Source organism: Monodelphis domestica, chromosome 1, assembly GCF_027887165.1.
Source record: "Monodelphis domestica isolate mMonDom1 chromosome 1, mMonDom1.pri, whole genome shotgun sequence".
NCBI lineage: Eukaryota > Metazoa > Chordata > Mammalia > Didelphimorphia > Didelphidae > Monodelphis > Monodelphis domestica.
Genome location: NC_077227.1, coordinates 705,419,966 through 705,442,931, shown reverse-complemented (window position 1 = coordinate 705,442,931; position 22,966 = coordinate 705,419,966). Strand labels below are relative to the sequence as shown.

The following is a 22,966-nucleotide window of genomic DNA, read 5'->3' as shown; positions in this document are numbered from 1 at the left end:
TTCATCCTGGCATGATCATTTCTCTGGTCTGAAATACTCCTTCCTTATCTCCATCTGTTGAAATCTCATCATTCAAGGTCCAATCCAAATACCACCTCTTCAACAAAGCCTTCCTGGATTCAACTCTCACTTTGAAAGAAAACAAAAAAACTAGAAGTGAACTCTTCTCCCAGCAAACCATCATTATGCATTGTAACAACTTTTACTTTATTTCTTTATCTTTATCTATCTAAATCTAACACTTTATCTTCTCTATCTTCCCTATGAAACAATAAGTTCCAGAGGGAAGGGACCACGTCCAGTTCCTTCATAATGTCTAGCACTGTGCCTTGCTCAGAGTAAGTGCTGGAGTAAGACTTTAATAGATGTGGAATTTGGGGATGTGGAATAGCCATGCTGACCTGGGGCTCTTCTCTCCAAGACAGCTGAGGCAACTCTTCCAGCCCTTTCTCTGGAGTAATGTGCAGAGCAGAGCCTGGTTGCTTCTGTCTCATGGGAGCAAGCAAATACTCCAGGAGGTAGCTTCCAGGGGGAAATTGATGATGGAGCTCCTCTCCGAGATTTGGGTGGTTGGGGGGTGGTTGGCTTTCCCCGGGGTAGGGAGGACTAGGCTCTTTTCTCATAGGTTTCTCTGAGAGAGAAGAGACATCAGCTGATGAAGAGCTGGTTTTCTGTCAGTCAGCAGCAGGCAGCTACAGTCCTGCAGAAGAGAGAGAGTGAGGGGCGGGCAGAGTGAGGGGCTGTGTGCATACTCACACACTGAGGAGGAGAAAAGCAGAAGTCACAGCGAAGGTGTGTGTGTGTGTGTGTGTGTGTGTGTGTGTGTGTGTGTGTGTGTGGGCGCGCGCGTCTGCACTTATCTGGTCTTTCTTTTTAAACCTATAGTAGGGGAAGCTCTTCAGTCAGTTAAATCAGATCGCCTTGACTCGCTCTCCTTCAGAAATGAATGAAACAGGATCCAAATGGAGTATTTCTAGGTAAGTTCTTCCAGGAAGTTTCATTGGGACCCCTGGGTGCTGGGGACTTGCATGATGCCTGAGCAGGACAGAGGTGCACCCAAGTTGTTCATTTGCGGGTTGGAATGGGAATGAGGGTGGAGAGGTCACAGTGGCCATTGGGGGAATCAGCCCATTTTCCACAGGAGAGAGAAGGCTAATTCTTTTCAGCCCTTCAAAGCTGCTTAGTATCAGGAGATACGATACAGATCGTGATTGGGCGAGCCTCCATGTTCAGGCAGATGTTAAACAAGTGTTTACATTCTGGTATTCCAAACCCTGGACTCAGCTGGGAAAAGGGGCTGCTTTGGGTTGATTCTCTCAAACTGCCTAAAGGGAAAATAAATCCTATTGAAATATTCGAGTTTCCCTTGGATGAAGCCTTTGACTTTGGGAATGTGTTGCAGGTATCAAGTGCCATCTTTTCAAACAAAACAAAATGTTTAGCCAGAGGAGGGAAAATGACGAGTGCGAGGGTGGGCAGCAGCCAGGAGAAGCAGCTGCTTCCCCCCCCCCCCCCCAGAGGTACCAAGAACTTCCCACCCCCTTGTTCCTGGCATCTCTAGAGTCCCCAGCAGTTGTATGCTGTTGCCAGGCAGGCTGAGTTTCCTTCACTCTGAGGCTTGGGCTGGGGAGAGGGAACTGCAGCTTAGCCCACTGCTGGGGGGATATTAAGGGTGACTCATTGCAGATCAGCTTCCCAATCGCTGGGTTGAGATCGTGTTTTGTGTGTGTGTTTTTCAGGGCAAAGTGACCATTGTAATGTTCCACTTGAGTGTTTGTTTGGGTTATTCTTCTTTCATTTGCTTGGTTGGACCAATGCAGGTAGGTAGACAGCTGTTTGTGTGTCTTTGGTCTGTCTGTGCATGGATGTGTGTGTACCCATTATCTGATTGCCTGCATCTGCACAGGTGTCATTTCTGTTTCTCAGAATCAGATTTATACACCTTTGTCTGCCCACGTTCATGTTTATCTATCTGAATCTCCACGAGTTTTCTGTCCATCCGTGGGGGTGTAAGTCTATGGGCCTTTCTCTCCCCTTCTTGATAGAAATAAGCTCTAAGACTCAGACCTAATTAGGAGAGATACTGCTCTTATTTTATGGGAACTATTATTATTTGGGGAATGATGGTAGAAGATTCTGTGCCTTAACTGGGTTTTATTATCATCCAATTTCACCAAGTCCCTCAAAGAAGCTTTGTTGTGAGAAATGGTTTAAATCTGTTGACCTCAAATCTAGAGAATTGAACCATTTCAGCCCCAATATAAAGGGAGAAGTAGAAATAAAATACCCCAAGTAGGGCTACTGTTTAGTTCCAAATTGGGATCTTTGCCCGCAGAGAGAAGATATATCATGAGGATTTTCTCTTTTTGTCTTTATGGATGTCATTGGTATACTTAGGGTACTAATGCCCATCTCCTATTTCCCTAGAACATTTCTCCAGACTACTCAGAGCTGTTAACACATCTGACCCCCAAATGCAAGGTTCAAAGACTCTCTAAGAGTTGGTAGTTGGGAGGCACTCAGAGATCTAAGAGCCAGGGGAGTCCAGTCTTTCTGCTCAATAGACTCCAGTTGCTTCTTGCCAAGGAACCTTTTAACCAACCAATCATCCAGCAGTTCCTGAAGCAAGGTGCTTAAGATGATCTGGTTGGTCCTCATATCCTTACTCCCTTCCCCTCCGCAGAGATTTTTTCCAATTTCCCCTCCATGTTAACTTGTTTGTGCATAGTTGATAACATGCTGTATCCCCACTTTAAATGTAGACTCCTTGCTGGAAGGGACTATATTTTTTTTTCTTTGAATCCTCAGTGTTTTGTACAGACCTTGGAACAGGGTAAATGCTTAATAAATGCTTGTTGGCTGACTGACTCAGAGCATTCTAACCCCACATACCCCTGTCTCTATCATAAGGTTGTAAAATCTAGAGCTGGAGGGGATCACAGAAATCTACCCGTCCAATACTCACTTCAAAGAGTAGGAAACTGAGCTTCAGAGAAGGATAAGAACCCGCCAAAAGAAACATTTTTATGTAGTGGAAATGGAACTACTATTTTCTCTCCCTCTTTCCCTCTCTCCCATCAAAGCCTATTCTCTGGAAAGATTTGTCATTTTCTAAGAATCTTTTTTTTCTTAAAACTTTACTTCTTATCTTAAAATCAATACTAGGTATCAGTTAAAAGACAAAAGAACAATAAGGGCTAAGCAACCAAAGTGAAATGACCTGCCCAGGGTCATACATCTAGGGAAGTATGAGATAAGATTTGAACTCAAGTTCTCTTGACTCCAGGCCTGGTGCTCTATCCATTGAGCCACCTACTTATAGTCTAAGAATCTTGAGGGGGAATTCCTGAGATATTGAGACAGTATATAAAATTATGATGTAAACTCAGAGACCTTAGCTTTCAATACCTAATCTTTTATTTGAAAAGGGAAGATGAGGGTGATATGTAACTGAGAGCCTAAATAAGGAAGTTCTAAGATGAAGTAGAGTCAGGGCTCAGAGCACCCAAAGTTATTTCCAAGTTCTTGCAGGTTAATATTGACTTAGCAACTACTAAGTAGATCTACAAGGTTACTGAGAGTAGTATGTATAATAAGGAGAGATTGATGCAATAACAGGGGACAAATGTCACTCCTCTACCCTAAAACCTGCAGCGACTTCCCATTTGCCTACTGAAGAAATATATAACCTTTTAATTTTAATATTTAAAGTCCTCTCCCATGAAGCTTTACTTTCTGACCTGATCTCTCTCTCTCTCTCTCTCTGTCTCTCTGTCTCTCTCTCTCTCTCTTTCTCTCTGCCTCTCTCTCTCTCTCTCTCTCTCTCTCTCTCTCTCTCTCTTTCTCTCTCTCTCTCTCTCTCTCTCTCTCTCTCGACTTGCTCAGGGTCGCACAACAAGGAAGTGTCTGAGGCTGAATTTGAACTCATATCTTACTGACTCCAAGTTGAATGCTCATAACCACAGAGCCACAGAATTGCCTATATCTCCTTTGTTGAAGTCCCTCCCTTCCTTCAAGAATCACCTCAGATGTTCCCTCCTCCCTAAAGCCTCCCCTGAATACTCCAAAGTATCTATCTCTCCAGTTACTTATCACACTTCTTTAACTCTGGCTCAGCATCATATTTAAGCCAGTTTATCTGTCAAGTTTTTACCCTGTTCCAAGACTAGGGAGACATAGAAAGGCAAAAGTACAATCCTTGCCATCAAGAAACTTACATTCTATGGGGGGATATAATAGGCTATGTGAATCATTGTATTGTGTTTAGTAGCAAAGTCTATCACATTTGATTGTTCTGTAATATTGCAGCCACTGTGTATTATGACTTTGCTACTAAAAGCAATGCAATGATCCAGGACAATTCTGAGGGACTTATGAAAAAGAATGCTGTCCACATCCAGAGAAAGAATTATTGGAGTAGAAATGCAGGTGAAAACATGTGATTTTTCACTTGTTTATTTGGGTTTATGTCTTGGGGTTTTGGTTTTATAAGATTAGTCACTTACAAAAATGAATAATATGGAAATAGGTTTTATGTGATAATAAATGTATAACTGAGATTGAATTGTTTGTCAGCTCTGGGAGAGGGGGAGGGAAGAAGAGAGGAAGACAATATGGATCATATAACTTGGGAAAACTTATGTGGAAATTTGTTATTAAAATAAAAAAAATTAAAAGACAACTCCTGCTCCCCCACTATGTAAGACATTGAATAAGTTTGTGTAAGACCAGATCACACAATACAACATGTTTCCATGTAAATGCTATATCTTGGATTCTAGAATCCATCTGGATCAAGTAAAATGGATTTTCTGAACCCCCCCCCCCATACCTCTTCTGCAAAGTGAGGATGACTTATTGCATCCTCAAAGCAGACATCTGGACAAGGTGATTTACTGAGCCCCCTTCTAGCTCTAAAATCCATGATGTAATCTTGGAATCAAACAATTTCTAAGAGGAGCATCCCTTTGATTTTATTAGAAAAGGCCACAACAAGATATTTTCTATTCTATTTATGCCTATATAAGTACTTAATATTTTCCTTGATAGAATGTAAGCTCCTTCTGGGCAGAATCTGTTTCATTTTTGCCTTTGCATCCCCAGCCAATCAGTTGATCATTTGGTCAAGAGGGATTTATTAAGGGCTTACTATATCTAATGAAGAAGAAATAGAAATAACTCTGTCTTTGTGTTGCTTTTGCAGAAGCTAAAGGAACGGATTTCCTTCTTGAGGACGTGGTGCTTTATATGGTCCAAAGCCCTCCAGGTTCTCTAGGAAATGAAATTTAACCATCAATAGTAGTCTCTCTCTCTCTCTCTCTCTCTCTCTCTCTCTCTCTCTCTCTCTCTCTCACACACACACACACACACACACACACACACACACACATACACACACACACACAAGCACACACACACAACATATTTTCCTCTCTTCATCATCATCATGGAGAACCACAGCAAAGTCGACAGCCCAACCAACACATCCCTGATGGGCAGCAATACTGTCCTGGGCCTGATTGAGTACAAGACTGTGTCTGTCTTTCTGGTACTCCTGATCTGTGGAGTGGGCATCATTGGCAATATGATGGTCGTACTAGTTGTGTTGACCACTCGGGATATGAGGACACCCACCAACTGCTACCTGGTCAGCCTGGCCTTGGCTGACCTCATGGTACTCCTGGCAGCTGGACTGCCCAATGTCTCCGATAGCCTGGCTGGGCAGTGGATCTATGGGCATGCTGGCTGCCTTTGTATCACCTATTTTCAGTACCTTGGGATCAATGTCTCTTCTTGTTCCATCATGGCATTCACTGTGGAGAGGTAGGAATGTTTCTTTTATCCACATTGCCCTGGTTGAATCACAAGGCTTCTGTGTGATCTATGAAGCTCTGTCTTATCAGAAGCCATTGCTCTGGGAAATTCTAGCAAAGCCTAGAAGGGAATTATGATCCTTGCAGGACAGACCACATTTTAGACTAAAAAGATCTCAGGATTAGGAGACAGGAGACCTAATCGTTGAAGATGCAAAGAAGGGCAAAAATGAGGACCCTGCCTCTTCACATTCTAATGGAGACCACATTCCCTTATCTTTAAACTGAGGATAACAATAGCTCCTTTCTCTCAGGTTTATGAAGACCAATGAGACAACATTATGCTCTCCACTCTGATACTTAGCAGTTGTTTGACCCCCAGATGAGTCAGGCAACCAGTGGAGTTGTATTTGTCCTTGAACAAATCACCTTCCTCCCCACCCCTATGCTTCCACCACCTGGGGCCTTTCTTGTAGGGTTCTCCACATTTTTGTATGTTATGATCCCCTTTGGCAGTCTGGTAAAGTCTCAGAACCATTTTTTCCAGAACAATGTCTTTAAATGAATAAATAGAAATCTATAGGTTTATAAAGGAAATCAATTATATTGAAATAGGCAGTCAAATATTTTTATAAAGTAGCTCAGATTAAGAACCCTTGCTCTATAGAATGAAGGAACTGAACCAGGTTAAAATAACAGTAGACCACATTTATATAGTTCTCAAGGTTTACAAAATACTTTTGTAATCACTACACTGTGAGACAGGTCATGTCCACATAATGGCTCTTTTTCAGATGAGGAAATCAAGGTTCAGAGAGATCAAGAGATTTTCTCAGGGACACACAGCTAAAAAGTTTCCAAGTAGGAATTCGAAACTAGACCTTCTGTCTCCAAGTTCAACATCCTTTCCCCTGTATCTCATTACAGCTTCTTTTATTTTTATTTTTACAAACTATTACTTTGTCTTAGAATTGATACCAAATATCAATTCTGAGGAAGAAGTGCAATAAAGACTAGGCAATAGGGTTAAATGACTTGCCTGGGATCACACAACTAGGAAGTATCTGAGGACAGTCAGGTCATTCTGACTCCAGACCCAGCACTCTATCCACTATGCTACCTAGCTGCCCCCTACTTCAGTTCTTTTTCCAGATGAGGAAACTGAAGCAGAGAGGATTAAGTGACTTGTCCAGGGTCACACAGCTAATAAGTGTCTGGGGTCAGGTCTTCCTGAGTACAGGTCCAGGGCTCTAGCTACTGTGCCACTTGGCTACCCAATAAGACTAAGTGTTTTCTGCATCTCCTGCACCATGCTGGAAGAAATGGAGAAATGTTCAAGATAAGCAGGGATGAGTGAGAACCATTCAAAGGGCTCCTGAAAGGCTGGCATTTTCAACACTTGTTATAGTTTGTTGATTGTCTAGAATTAAGAAAGTCATGGAGAAAAATTTAATAATGTAGATTAACTTAAAAGTGGGTTGGGCAAGTATTTCTTCAGAAGAGTTGGTTGGTAAACTTTTCCCAGTATACCTTTGAAGACATGGTTCCCAACTCAACATGCTCATTGTCTGGTTGGTCTATGTTCTGTTCTCTCTGTTCTCCAGGTACATAGCTATCTGCCATCCTATAAGGGCCCAGACAGTGTGCACAATATCCCGGGCCAAGCGCATCATCTCGGGGGTCTGGGTGGTCACGGCGGTCTACTGCATGCTATGGTTCTTCCTGGTTGACATCAACATCACCAAGAGCAAAAGTCTGGAGTGTGGTTACAAGGTTTCCCGGAACCTCTATTTGCCCATCTACCTGCTGGACTTTGCCATTTTCTTTGTCACCCCTTTGGTGGTGGCCACTGTCCTCTATGGGCTAATTGGGAGGATACTCTTCCTAAGCTCCCTCTCCCACCTACCCAGCTGTGCAGGCACAGAGGGCTGCCCGGAGGGGAGTGCCACAGAAAGGGGACAAGGCACCAAGGCAGAGCAGGGCAAGGCTGCCAGTCGCTCTCGAACCAAAGGGGCTCTGTCTTCCAGGAAGCAGGTAAGATGGGTCTCCCTTCTTGTTTGGACTGGAGGGAACAGGGAAAGAAAGGAAAGCCAGGGGTAGGTGGAGTGAAAGAGGAGAGGGAGAAAGGTATGCAGAAAAAGAGAGAGGGAAGAATGAGCAGAAAGAGGGCATACAGTTAGAGAAAGGCAAAAATAGGTGGCACCCATGGAGAGACAATCAGTCAAGCATTTAAGAACTTACTATGGGGAGGAAGCTAGGTGGCTTAGGGGATATAGAGCCAGACCTGGAGACAGGAGGTCCTGGGTTCTAATCTGGCCTTAGATACTTCCTAGCTAGGTGACCTTGGATAAGTCACTTAACCCCCATTGCTTAATCTATATCATTCTTCTGCCTTGGAACCAATACAATATGGATTGTAAAACACAAGGTAAGGTACTTTGTATGAAGCTTTGTCCTGGATAGTGAGTGGACAAAGAAAGGCAAAAATACTTTCCTGCCCTCAAGGATCTCATGAAATCAGTGAGACAGGAAAAAAGGAGGAGATAGCAATTGAGGAATGTACAGAGAAAAAGAGACAGCCACAGAAAGACATTCAAAGACAGACAATAACCAAAGTGAACAGAAAAAATAAAAGCACTTTGAAAAGGAGACTGAAAAGGCAGAGGGAGGCCTGCAAGCAGAGAAAGAGGAATTTAGTAGACAGAAAGAGAGAGAATGAAAGCCTGGGTCTCACATCTACAATAACTCTCATAGGATTCCCAGGAAAAGAATACTAACAGAACAAAGCTGAGCAGAGGGGGAGAAAAGGATATACAATTTTCCCACTAGTAATTGCCACAATATCAAATTGGTCCAATTTAATGTTCATATTTTTGCTGCACTTTCAATACAAGGGAAAATAGGGTTTGTTCTCCCAAGAAAGCTCAGGGGAGACACTCTGGGCACAAGCCCCCTTCCCCTCCTCCCCAGATAGATAACATTAAAATTATCAGTGGGGCAGTTAGGCGGCTTAGTGGATAGAGAACCAGGCCTGGAAATAGGAAGTCCCAGATTCAAATCTGGCCTCAGCCACTTCCCAGTTGTGTGACCCTGGGCAAGTCACTTTACCCCCATTGCCTAGCCCTTACCACTCTTCTGCCTTGGAACCAATACACAGTATTGACTCCAAGACAGAAGTTAAGGGTTTTTTTTTAATTGATCAGAGATTTGTTGATAGGTATTGCTGCCATCATGCTTATCAACAATGCAGAGACATTTTAATAATTAGCTAATATGGTAAGCATTGACCTAGAGTATGTTAAAGTCAGTAGGCCCCCAGCAGCTATTTTCAGCAACTTTCTATAGGTTTTAGTTACATCAGCAAAACAGTATAATGGAATTTTACAGAGGGCTGATGTTGAAGGTAAAAATTTATATCAACAATCAGGGAGCAGAAGGAGATGATGTATCTCAGGTAAAATGATAAACTAGCCAGTAAACATTAGGAATAAGAATAAGCTGGAATTTGCAGATTATCCATTAACAAAGGAGCTATAGCTAGCTACTTAACACCCTCATCTTAAGTAGAGGTAACAGAGCCAAACTAGAAATTCTTCTATCCCTAACAATTCTGCAAATTCCAGTTAGTTATGCGACTTGTTTCATGCTAATTAAATTCTTTTTTCAAAGATATTTTACTTTCTCAATAATATGTAAAAAATACCTATATTCTTCATGACAAAGAGGACACTGGAGAGAGAGAGAGAGAGAATGAGAGAGAGGGAGAGGGAGAGAGAAGAGACACAAAGAGAGACAGGAAAACAGAGAAAGAGACAGAGAGACAAGGAGAGAGAAAGAAGTTGAGATAGATAGAGAGATAGATAGAGAGATAGATAGAGAGATAGATAGATAGATAGAGAGATAGATAGAGAGATAGAGAGATAGATAAAGAAACATACATAGAAAGAGACAAATATACAAGTGATAGGCAGAGACAGAGAGAAAAAAAACACAGAGAACACAGTAAACCAGTTTTAGGTCCCAGAACTGGTCAATTGGGAGATGGGGGAATATTTGCCAGGTTCTTCCATACTGAGACAGATTCAGACTCGACTGCTCTCCTCCAGGAGACTTTAAACCAGCCTCTAAACTAATCCAGCTATGGACTAGACCTGGAGCTTTGGGGAAACAAGCGATGCCCTTATTAGATTCTTTCATGTACATTTTGTGTCACGAAGTTCATCCGTATTTAGGTTCTCTTCTCCACCCTTACCTATCCACTCCTGACTCATCCGAGTCCTCAAGAAGTTTCCCAGAATTCTCAGATTCTTGAATAACTAGGAAGTGCTTAATAAATGTTTTTCCATTTATTTGTAATTGTATCTTACTCCCACCATAATCATGTTGCCTCTCAGTGAATGCCTGAGTTTTCCCTCTCTGTAAGATGAGGGGGTGTTATTAACAGCCAGAAGAAGCCCAGTGACTGGAAAGGGATCTAGGCATATAATGGCTCTGCCTAAATGATGAAGATGATCTCTTAATGCAATTAAGGATAAGATTTTAAAAACTCTCCTTTTCCCTTCCTAGCAGCCTCTGCTCAGGCTTTGCTGTTTTTGTGTGATCAGCTACCCAGCTAGGCTGGTGTGACAGAGAGGTAGAAGACCTAGAGTTAGGGTATACCAAGGCTACTCCTTACCTTTGGCCAACCACATGAGGCTGTGGAACTTGCTTTACCTCAGTCAGCTGATTGATCAATACTTGTTAGTGCTAAGTGCTAGAGACACAAAGGAAGACAAAGCATAGTCCCTGCTTTCAAGGAGCTTACACTCGAATGGGAGAGACCGTATGTAAACAGTCATATAAGAACATGCGATAGACAGGATAAACGGCAGCTAATCAATAGAGGAAAACACTGGAATGAAGGAGAATTAGGAAAGGCTTCTCTGAGAAGGTAGGATTTTAGCTGGGATGACTTGAAAAAAGCCTCAGAAGCCGGGAAGCAGAGAAAAGAAGGAAGATCATTCCAGGCATGAGAGGCAGCTGATGAAAATCAGTTCCCTTATCTGTAAAATGATCCAATTGTACTATTAGATTAGTATTATAGGAGGAAATATCTCCTCTGTGAATTCAGGTGGTAGGTAACTGCTGCTGAAATAACTCTTCGAAAAGTCAGAAATTATACAGTTAAGAAGAACCTACGTTTTATTATGCTTAAAGTTCACATCTCAGGCCAAAAAAAAAAAAATCGAACCCCAGTTAGGATTCTAGCCAGGCCTCTTAAAGACAAAATTATGTCAGAGTGAGAGCTTAAATATTTTACACATTACAATTATTGAATTTAGCTACAAAAGAAGCCAAGAGAACTCACATGATCTCTCACTCCTCTTGTAACAAACATATGTGACAATATTCTCATAAAGAGGGATGCACAGGTATGCCTAAAAATTCCCTATTTTAAAACATTTTAGAATTATTTTACAGATTACATATTCATATAATTTTTATAATCATTTTCTGACATTTTACCATCTATTTTCTTTTCTCTCAATACCTCTTGTGTCTGGACAGTTCCCTCTTAAGGTGAGGGGCTGCATAGGTAAATGGGACAGTTCCCTGGTTAGGGGACAGGGCACACCCAGCAGAAGGAAGAGCAGTCCCATTAAATGCCCTTTAGAAATTAGTATCCTACCTGGATTGTAAACTGGACCCTTATAGAAACACTAATCCACCCCCTTTTGATTTGTAAACAGGATATTCCTCATCTAAGAAATGGTTAAGTACATTTTCACATCCCAGGGGATCAAATATAAAATCCTCTGCTTGGCTTTTAATATCCTCATAACCTAACCCCTGCCTACCTTTCCGGAATTATATGGTTTAAAATCTCAACCCAATCTACTACAATAATGACCTTCTTGCTATTTCCTTAGCACAAGATACTCCACCTCCAATTCCATGCCTTTTCTTTTCTGTTTTTAAAACCCTTACCTTCTGTCTTGGAGTCAATACTAAATATTAGTTCCTAGGTAGAGGAGTGGCAAGGGCTAGGCAATTGGGATTAAATGACTTGTCCAGGGTCACATAGCTAAGAAGTATTTGAGGCCAGATTTGAACCCAGAACCTCCTGGTACCAGGTCTGGCTCACTATCTACTATCTATCTGCCCTTAACTTCATGCCTTTTCAATGGCTGCCCTTTCCCTTCTCATACCTGGAATGCTATCCTCATACCCACTTCCTGCTCATGACTTTTCTGTCTTATTTCAAGGCACAGTTCAGATCCCACCTTCTACAAGAGGCCCTTTCAGGTCCCCCTTCCTTGTCCATAGTGCTATCTTTATGAGATTTCCCCTCATTGGCACTGTATTCATCTTGTTTGCATATTATCTCCTCCATTAGAGTATGAGCTCCTTCTGAACAGAGATTGCTTCCCCCCGTCTCTGCATCACCACCTTTAGCAGTGTCTGGCTTGTAATAAATATTTGTTGACTGTTGGCTGACTATTGATTCTCTGGCAGCTTCTCTGCCCTATGTCTAGGCTTTATCTCCAAATCTCCCAAGTTGTGGGGGATGTGGCAGTGGGGAGAAGAGAGGTGGTAACCCATAGAAGAAAGCTGTTTGAATTTTGGAGCCAGATGAGCTGAGTTCGAGGGCCAGCTTTGACCCTTATTAGCTGTATGACAGTGGCACCTTTCTGAGGCTTAATTTCCTTTTCTTTAAGACGGAAATGACAAATCTGGCCTCAGACCCTTCCTAGATGTGTGACTCTTGCCAAGTCACTTAATCCTCATTGCCTTATTGTTCTGCTTTGGAACCAATATTTAATACTGATTCTAAGACAGAAGGTAAGGCTCAAAAAGAGAGATGAAGATCATAAATCTGGTCTTAGACACTTTTTAGACCCTAGGCAAGATCACTTAACCCCAATTGCCTAGCCTTTCTCCTCTTCCATCTTAGAACTGATACTAAGACAAAAGATAAGGGTTTAAAAAAAGCCAAAGATGATAAAAAATGGCATTACATATATTGAGGCAAAAATTATACAAGGATCTATTGATAAGTACAGCTATCAGTTATGTTATCAACAATGCAGAGATATTACAAACACTGGCTTATTGTACTCAGAGCATCGTCTCACTGTATACAAAAATCAGTGAGCCGTGAGCAGCAGCTTGAAACTACATGATATAAATTTTGGTTACACAGGCAGGACTGGTACAATGGAATTTTACAGAAGGCAGAAAGGTAAGGAAGTGATTTATAAATCAAAGAATAGATATCAGAAAGGGTACATCGGTGTCCGATAAAGCAGGAAACCTCAGTAAACACAGGGCTGGTCGATATCTCAAGTTGGAATTTGCAAACTGGTTCGCACCAGGACTACAGTTTGATAGCTTAGGTTGATTTTGCAGACCCTTGCAAATAATTCAACACAGCTCAAATTCCGTCTTCTGATGAGGACCTTTCCAGGTACCTCTTCCTCATCCCAACTGCCTTCCCCTACCCTATTTTTTTAAAAAAAAGAAACCCTTATTTTTTATTTTAGTATTGAAACTAAATATCAATTACAAGACAGAAGAGTGATAAGGGCTAGGCAAATGGGGTTAAGTGACTTGTTTAAGGTCACACACCAAGGAAGTGTCTACAGTCAAATTTGAACCCAGGACCTCCTGTTTCTAGATCTCACTCTTTATCCACTGAGTCACCTAGCTGTCTCTTCCTAGTGTCTTCTTTAAGTAAATGATTCTCTTAAATATTAAGTGAAGAGTGGTAATAAAGTTGAGCTAAAAGTTCTCTAAACACAATTCCATAGGATTTTTGTGAAGATTCGGTAAGATATAAAGCATTTTACTGGCATTAAGTACCAGTCATTGTACTAAACAGAAATACAAGCAAACAAGATGGTACCTGCCCTCAAGGAGCTTACATGCTATTTTTAGTGATTTCTCAATTGTATTTGACTCTCCTTGACCCCTTTTGGGGAGAAGATAATAATAATAATGATGTGTGTGTGTGTGTGTGTGTGTGTGTGTGTGTGTGTGTAAGCTGGAAATGGTCACAGGAAAGCATGAACTGAAGATATCAGAGGAATAGCCTTGAGATTTGGTTCCTTGTGGTGTCCCAGTGGCAGAGTCCAAAGTCTTCATGGGAACATTCTCTGAAGGAGAAGCAACATGGTCTGGACACTGCCAAAATATGGCCTGGAGGCCTGCATAAAGCAACATAAAGCTGAAAGTTTCATACAAAGGCCAAAGGTCCCAAGTCATGGGGTCTAAAGTTCTGATGAAGATTTCTGAAACCATTAAGTGTGATAAAAATGGTTATTTTATTATTGTTTATTATTATAGTAATTAATTATTAATAATTTATTATTACTGATCACACTAAATGAGAGGGGAGGAAGCTAGGTTGCTCAGTGGATAGAGCCAGGCCTGGGAGACAGGAAATTCTGAGTTCAAATATGAACTCAGACATTTCCTAGCTGTGTGACCCTGGCCAATCTCCATTGCCTAGCCCTTAGTCCTCTTCTGTTTTAGCACCAATATGTAGTATTGATTCTAAGAAGGAAGGCATGAGTATTTTTTAAAAATTCTAAGTAGGATGTAGCACTATTACATTTTTTTGTCAAAGGCTTTTCTGCATCTATTGAGATAATTATATGATTTTTTTGTTTTGCTTGTTAATATGATCAATTATGTGAATGCTTTTCCTCAGGACTTCTTTTTTTTTTTTAAAATAATATTTTATTTGATCATTTCCAAGCATTATTCATTAGAGACAAAGATCATTTTCTTTTCCTCCCCCCCCCCATAGCCGACGCGTGATTCCACTGGGTATCACTTGTGTTCTTGATTCGAACCCATTGCCATGTTGTTAGTATTTTCATTAGAGTGTTTGTTTAGAGTCTCTCCTCTGTCATGTCCCCTCAACTGCTATAGTCAAGCAGTTGCTTTTCCTCGGTGTTTCTACTCCCACAGTTTGTCCTCTGCTTGTGGATAGTGTTTTTTCTCCTAGATCCCTGCAGATTGTTCAGGGACATTACACCACTACTAATGGAGAAGTCCATTACGTTTGATTATACCACAGTGTGTTTGTCTCTGTGTACAATGTTCTCCTGGTTCTGCTCCTCTCGCTCTGCATCACTTCCTGGAGGTTGTTCCAGTCTCCATGGAATTCCTCCACTTTATTATTCCTTTGAGTGCAATAGTATTCCATCACCAACAGATACCACAATTTGTTCAGACATTCCCCAATTGAAGGGCATCCCCTCGTTTTCCAATTTTTGGCCACCACAAAGAGCCCAGCTATGAATATTCTTGTATAAGTCTTTTTCCTTATTATCTCTTTGGGGTACAAACCCAGCAGTGCTATAGCTGGATCAAAGGGCAGACAGTCTTTTATCACCCTTTGGGCATAGTTCCAAATTGCCCTCCAGAATGGTTGGATCAGTTCACAACTTCACCAGCAATGCATTAATGTCCCTACTTTGCCACATCCCCTCCAGCATTCACTGCTTTCCTCTGCTGTCATGTTAGCCAATCTGCTAGGTGTGAGGTGATACCTCAGAGTTGTTTTGATTTGCATCTCTCTGATTATAAGAGATTTAGAGCACTTTTTCATGTGCTTATTAATAGTTTTGATTTCTTTATCTGAAAACTGCCTATCCATGTCCCTTGCCCATTTATCAATTGGAGAATGGCTTGATTTTTTGTACAATTGATTTAGCTCTTTATAAATTTGAGTAATTAAACCTTTGTCAGAGGTTTTTATGAAGATTTTTTCCCAATTTGTTGCTTCCCTTCTGATTTTAGTTACATTGGTTTTGTTTATACAAAAGCTTTTTAAGAATGGTTTTCCTAATATTGAACCATCCTTGCATTTCTGGTATAAATCCCACTTGATCATAATGAATAACCCTCATGATCACTTGCTGGAGTCTTTTTTGTTAGTATTCTATTTAAGATTTTTGCATTAATGTTCATTAAGGAGACCGGTCTGTAGTTTTCTTTTTTTTTTTAAACCCTTACCTTCTGTCTTGGAGTCAATACTGTGTATTGGCTCCAAGGCAGAAGAGTGGTAAGGGCTAGGCAATGGGGGTCAAGTGACTTGCCCAGGGTCACACGGCTAGGAAGTGGCTGAGGCCAGATTTGAACCTAGGACCTCCCATCTCTAGGCCTGGCTCTCAATCCACTGAGCTACCCAGCTGCCCCCTGGTCTGTAGTTTTCTTTCTCTGTTTTGATCTGCCTGGCTTTGGAATCAGTACCATATTTGTGTCGTACAAGGAATTTGGTAGAATTCATTTTTTTCTTAACCCCAGGAAAGCTGGGGTTCCCTAATTTGGGGGACATATTCCAAAGCATTTGGTTACTTTATTGTATTGCCATCAAGTATTGTTGGCCCTAGCATTCCCAGCAGATGAATCATTGCCTGCCCTTTTCTCTTAATAGGTCACCAAGATGCTGGTTGTGGTTGTAGTCCTCTTTGCTGTCTTGTGGATGCCCTACCGGACCCTGGTCCTAGTGAATTCCTTTATGGACCACCCTTATCTCGACCCATGGTTTCTTCTATTTTGTCGCACCTGTGTCTATGCCAACAGTGCCATCAACCCCATCGTTTACAATCTCATGTCCCAGAAGTTCCGGATGGCCTTTAGGAGGTTGTGCAAATGCCCGGAGGAAGAGCCCCAAAGGAGAATGGTCTATCTGACTACCACTAGCTATAGCATGGTACAGGAGTCCTTCCAAGCCAAGCCCAAGACCTTGGGCAAGAAGCAAAGGCAAACTCAACCACATTTGGCACAGGAGCAGGTGGTTGAGGGTTCCCAGCCAGCTGGTCAATCAGTTAGTCAAGAAAAACCATATTTCAGTGTGGTCTAGCACCTTCCTGTTATATCCTTCCTTGCTTTCTCCTTTTTCTCTTATAGCCCATGCATGATTAAGTTCTGCTGATCTATAACCCCTTAGCCTCTAAGACCCTTGAAGTGGATGAGAGAGGAAGGTGCCAGAATGGTGAGGAGATATTACCTTAACACTGAGAAAGGCTTTTCCTACCAACAGATTGGAAAGTCTGGTGGGCAACTCTAGACATTGCTCTGGAAATCATAGCAGTAGGGTGAAGAATATGGAGATAGAAGATAGTCCATATGGAGAAGGAACTGGTAGTAAGTGTAGGCAGTCTAATTGTAAACCAAATCTTTGTCTTTTTTCTACTTCTCCAACTACACAGATTCCTGATGGCTAATGTGAGGTTGACCCAATGAATCTTCTTCCCAAGGACCCAAAGGAAGGAGAGGCATTAGCTAGCTGGTAAATAGCCGGAAAAATGGAAATTGACCATATTAGGGCACAAAAAGATAGGGTTTTAGACCTAATATACATAATCCTAAAATGAAGTCTCTTTAAAGGGGGAAAAGGGTAAGACTACACTGAAAAATAGCACCATTTGAAGGCAATGCTTAGATTTTCTGCCAACTAGGCTTGGAAAAATAATAAGGCCTATATTCAGATCAATGTAGGACTCTAGCTAAGGGATATTTTCGTTTTATTTATTTATTTTAAACCTTTGCCTTTCATCTTGGATTCAATACTAAGTACTGGTTCCAAGGCAAAAGATCAGTAAGGGCTAGGCAACTGGGGTTAAGTTACTTGCCCTGGGTCTTCAGGTCCAGTGTTCTGTTCACTGCACCATCTAGCTACTCCTTTTCCTTTTGCATTCAGAACTTGACATCTGAAAGAACCCATTGTGAAGGCTGTAGAAATAGGCTGCTGGAGGGACCTAGGGAAAGGATGTCTGCCTGTAGGACCAGAAAGCCTGAGGCTTGAAGGGGAGTAAAATCATTGCCCGAGATGCATCCTCCATTGGCAAGTACCCAGTGAGCTCATGGAAGACCAGGGCAGCAGCTAGAAGAGCTGATTCCCAGTTTGATCAAGCAGTCTAGTAAGCTTTGGGCTGGGAAGGGTTGGGTTACTGAAAGCAAGAGAGGAATCTATACTTTCTTGGGCAGGATGGGTCAACAATCACAGAAGGTTGGATTAACTGACTCCCAAATTTTCATCTAATTGAATTTAATTGAACACAATTTAATAAACATTTATATTAGGGACTTACTACTTAAAAAGTTATCAAAAGCTGGAAAACAAAGACAAAAGTAAATTAGTCCTGGCCCTCAAAGAATTAAAATTCTCCTGGGAGAGAACTTTCTTCAACTCTAAGATTCTGTTGTTCTAGGAAAGCTGTTTCCTCCAAGCCCTGGCCTCCAGGCAAAGATTCCTGGAATTCAAAATATAGCTCCCTGGAAAAAGCATACAACTAGACTGCTTTTGCCCCTCCCCATTTGTTCAGTTGTTCTTTCCTGGCAAATATCCTGGAGTGGTTTGCCATTTCCTTCTTCAGCTAAATTTGCAGATGAGGAAACTGAGGCTAACACAGGGTTAAGTGACCTGCCCAGGGTCATATAGCTAGTAAGTATCTGAGGCTGGATTGCAAAGGTCAGTCTTGTTGACTCTGGGCCTTGTGTTCTATTCACTGCCCTTACCTAGCTTTCCCTGTCCTTAACCCAGGACCGTAGGCCAATGTCTAATGGTCCTAAGGGGGTGCCCAACACTCCCTGAGACTTTGCCTTTGATCACACATTGTTTGGTCAAATGAGGGACATTTTTGTACTTCAATTTTTCCATGAAGAGTTGCTATTTAATTAGTTCTGATTAGGGCAAATAATGAATTCCCCTGAAGTACTTTAGTTCTTTTTTAAATTAACACTCCATCTTTCCATTCAGCTGGAACCAATTACCACATTTGACATAATCATAACTTCAAATTGTGCTAATTCAAATAGGAATTGACCATTTCATGAGATTCAGTATACGTGTGCCTTCCAGAGAGATGATCTGTTGTTCAATAGCTCAATGGGAAGGAGAAATCAAAGGAGACAGAAATTCAGATTTTAGACACTGTATCTGCTTGGAGAGACCATGTAGCTCCTCAACTTCTTCCTTCACCACCAAACAGTGTGGTGCAGTGTAATGGAAGGAGCGCTGGGTTGGGCATCAGTGGCAGCTAGATGGCAAAGAGGATAGCATGCTGGTCTTAGAATCAGGAAGACTTATGTTCAAATCTAGCCTCAGACCTTGACTGTGTGACCTTGGGCAAGTCAGTTAACATCTATTAGGCTGTTTTTTCATCCATATCATGGAAAGAATAAGAATACCTACTTCCTGGAGTTGTACTAATAAAAGGAGATAATATGCATAAAGTATTTTGCAAGCCTTAAAAATGCAAGGGAAATGATCAGGGGATAGTTGATTTGGTATTGCTGCCAATTAGATGGTTGACAGCCAGAGATAAAGAAAAAGGCAGCTTATTACTTGGGAAAACAGGCTTCATTGAGCCTGGAGCATCAGTTTTAAGCTACATTAGATAGGTTTTGGTTACAGCAGAAGGAGAAGTATAATGGAATTTTGAAGAGTAAATAAGGGCAGGTAATGATTTACTCTTCAAAGAAAAGATGGCAGAAGGGAAAGATTCGTATCAGGTACAATAGAAACTAGCCAGTTAATTCTGCACCAGTGGCTCATATCTGGAGCTCAACTTTACAGACTAGTTAGGCAATGTCTTTGTCCTAAATAAAATGCAAATAGGAAAGTTAGGTCAGAGATTCTATTATCACAAGCACTATATAAATGCTAAATATTATTAACTGGGTGACTTCGGACAAGACTCTCAATCTCTATTTCTGAGTTTCCTCAAAAAGGGAAGGGTTCTAATGCCTTCTGGCTCTGTCTGAACCTGCTTATGAGTCTTGGCTCTACTACTTACCACCTGTGCAACACTTTCTGCTGAAATAAGCATGCATTATACCCTAACTTGTAAAAGGTTCCCTCCTAGAGATAACAGCTAACCCTCCCAAGAGAGCCTGCATGTATTGGTACTGTGATTCTGTGTGCATGAGTGTACATGTGTGTGTGTGCGTGTGTGTGTGCGTGTGTGTGTGTGTGTGTGTGTGTGTGTGTGTGTGTGTGTGTGTGTGTGTGTGTGTGTAGTGCTCATGTATTGCACCCCATGCCCTAAAAATGCCAGTTCCCTGAGACAGGGACCAGCTTCTGTATTGTTTTCTATAGTGTAAAGTGCAATAAATATTCAAAGGCACCACCAATGATGAGTCACTTGTAATTTCTTCCATTGACTGTCAGGGATTTCTCAAAATGTTAAAGAAATTTTAGGCAATGGATGAAAGGCAGTCAGGCAAAGCGAGAAATCAAATGAGATAATAAACAAATGAGGTATTAATTGTAAAGCACTTAACACAGTGCCTGGGATATAATAAAAGCTATATAAATTTTAGCTATTATTATTATAGTGGATAAAGGGTACATCTGCTACCTTGTGACTATGTGACCCTGAGCAAATCCGTTAATGTTCTGGGCAATCCCCTAAGAAGATTCTAAGTTGGGGAGAAGGTACACATTCCCATTGGTGTAGGAATTTCCCCCTCTAGGAATTAATACCAACAAAAGCATAGGTTCAATCCCTATCTTTCAGATAAAAGAATATAAAATCGCTACTCCCCAAAAAGCATTGGTAAATCACATTGGAGAGTGGGGGTGGAGGAAAGGGAGTTGTAGTGGAAAAATCACTGGACTTGGGAGTCTGCAGTTTCCAATTCAGGATCCACCATCTTCTAGATGTGTGACATTGGTCAAGTCTTCACTCTTCTGAGCCTCACTTTCCTTTTCTGAAAAGTGGACTTAATTCTTTCATTATCCACTGTATAATAATAATATAATATAATAACATAGGAACAAATGAGAGCATTGTGTAAAATATTGTAAAAATTAAAATTAAAGTTCAATGATAAAATATTATATTTTAGGAGATGTATCAATGATCATTAGAAAGAAAGGAATAATTAGGATACAAAATAAAGACCATGTACCCATGGCTGATCAGTCATTTCAAAATCCCCACTCAACACCACCATGCTTGCCAACAGGGCCAAAAAGAGGGCAGGACCCTCCATGTTGCTGCCTAATATCCCCTGTCTACAGGACGTACATAATGACAGCAAGTCAGTGGGCTCCTGGGAAATATGGTTCTTTTTTAGGGTAACAGATTTTCAATTATACATTCCCCCCTTGAGATCCATGGAAGACTGGTCTCTCCAATGGATCTTGTAAACATAACGAACTTTTAAATTACAATAATCTGGGGATAAAAGGAAAAGAGAACAAAACCAATAATTGCTAGGCGCATTGACAGAAAGCCTGTTAGGGGGCATCAGAGTATACATACAAAACAACTGCATTTAACCCCCCACAGTTCAAATCACCACACCCCAAAGTTCATTCTGAATCTTCTCGTGCAGTGTGTGGTCTGTGCAGGCATCTTCATGGTGCCTTCTCCAAACAGTTCATTTTCTGGATTTGGAGAGGTAGCATGTTTCTTATGCTGAAATTACTCTCAAAAAGAATTTAAACTTTGCATTTTAGAATAATAATGCATTTCCCCCTGAAGAGGGTGTTGAAAAACACAGTGATCACTTAGGGATGTATGGCTGAGTTATAAGGTATATGAATCAATTGGTAAGAGAAATAAAAAACATTAAAAAATCCAAATAAAAGAGAAAAGATAACTTCTGGATGAAATATAGACTATCAAAGTCTTATGTGTAAAAATTCTAAGTAAAGGAAAATAAACGCATAACAGGTCCTTGAATCAGGGCCCCATTTAAGTGATTTAAGCAATTTTGCATTTACCCATTTAGTAGCCAGGACTATAGAAAGTTTGCCACACTATGAAAGACAGAAAAGGGACTAGATTATAGGAGCAAATGGGAGCCAGGATGGAGCCAGAATAATCAATGTCATGTATTTTATATAGAGTGTATAGTTCAAGGAAGTCCTGTATTTAACACATTTGACAGCCTCAACCTCGAGTCTCACACATGATCAAGTCTTTGTGCAGAATGTCATCAATCCAAGTAGGATTGGTTTGGTCTCTTTGACCTTGTGCTTGATGGGCACTATGCAAGTAACTTTTTGCTTCTTTGGCACTGTGCAATAGTTCTTTTTGTATTCCTCTTCTCCTGCAATCAGACAAAATCATTAAGCGAAGTCCCATAAATTCTTTTAAACAATCAATGTCATAATTTTTTAAATCTAAAGCTTTTTGGGTATTCATTTACATTTACAAATGTATTTTAAATTTATGTTACTGCAAAATCAAAAAAGTTAAAAAAAATCTTCTCAATACTGGTGACATGTATTTCAAATACAAAAAGGAGAGAAAAATAAAACTGAAATATTATATTTCACATGCAAGCAAAAACAATAATAAAAAGTTTTTAAAATAAAAAATATATAGTTTACAATCATTGACACACTGTGTCAGCTAAGAAAAGATAGAATACAAAGGTTTCTCACCCCCAAAATGAGATCTATGTCCTTTATAAACTTGGCCATGATCCACTAACAATTTTTTTATAAAGAACAGTGGTACAGCATGTAATGTACATTCATGAAGTATCAAAATCCCCAAAGTTATAATAGCCAATTTGATGACAATAGAAAACAAACCCATTATCATATTTTACATGAATCTGCTGTATGACATTTTAAAAATGTATGAATTGATGGATATTTGTCACAATTTTTTACATATGTAGCAAATCTTTCAACCTTTGCTGATACATATATATGTATATATTTAATTTATTACTGCCATCATTACAAAAATGTGGCAGAGGAGTCTAGAAAAAAACCAAACCTCTCTTCTGTTAATGTTGGGTCTAAAAAAATGTCACCAAAAATCTAGATCATTCTGGTAGAAGGGTAGAATGAGCTGAAGAGTTACAATGAGAGATGCTCCCTCTTGGGAGCCATCCAGGGGTACTATGCCCTGGCATCAACTTCCTAGCTCCTTTAGTATGAGACTGTTGTGTCCCAACCATTCATATTTTTACAAATGTGGGAGGTGGGGATTATAATAGTGCTTCACTTCAGCTACTAAAATGGACTCTTTACCTCTTGTTACAAATAACTCAGAGGTGGGGGCAACTGGGTAGCTCAGTGGATTGAGAAACAGGCCTAGAGATGGGAGGTTCGAGGTTCAAATCTGCCCTCATCCACTTCCTAGCCATGTGACCCTGGGCAAATCACTTGACCCCCATTGCCTAGCCCT

The 22,966-nt window shown here is 40.8% G+C and overlaps 1 protein-coding gene across 1 annotated transcript; it reads left to right on the top strand.

Annotated features, from left to right (window-relative positions):
- Positions 1-676: 676 nt before the first annotated feature.
- LOC103103083 (thyrotropin-releasing hormone receptor-like) lies at positions 677-19,943 on the top strand. The gene is made up of 7 exons (XM_056810703.1): positions 677-792; positions 886-977; positions 1,740-1,820; positions 2,428-2,629; positions 5,204-5,823; positions 7,418-7,847; positions 16,240-19,943. Exons 5-7 carry the CDS (start codon positions 5,447-5,449, stop codon positions 16,666-16,668), a joined length of 1,236 nt encoding a protein of 411 aa, XP_056666681.1. The 5' UTR covers positions 677-792; positions 886-977; positions 1,740-1,820; positions 2,428-2,629; positions 5,204-5,446; the 3' UTR covers positions 16,669-19,943.
- Positions 19,944-22,966: the final 3,023 nt, after the last annotated feature.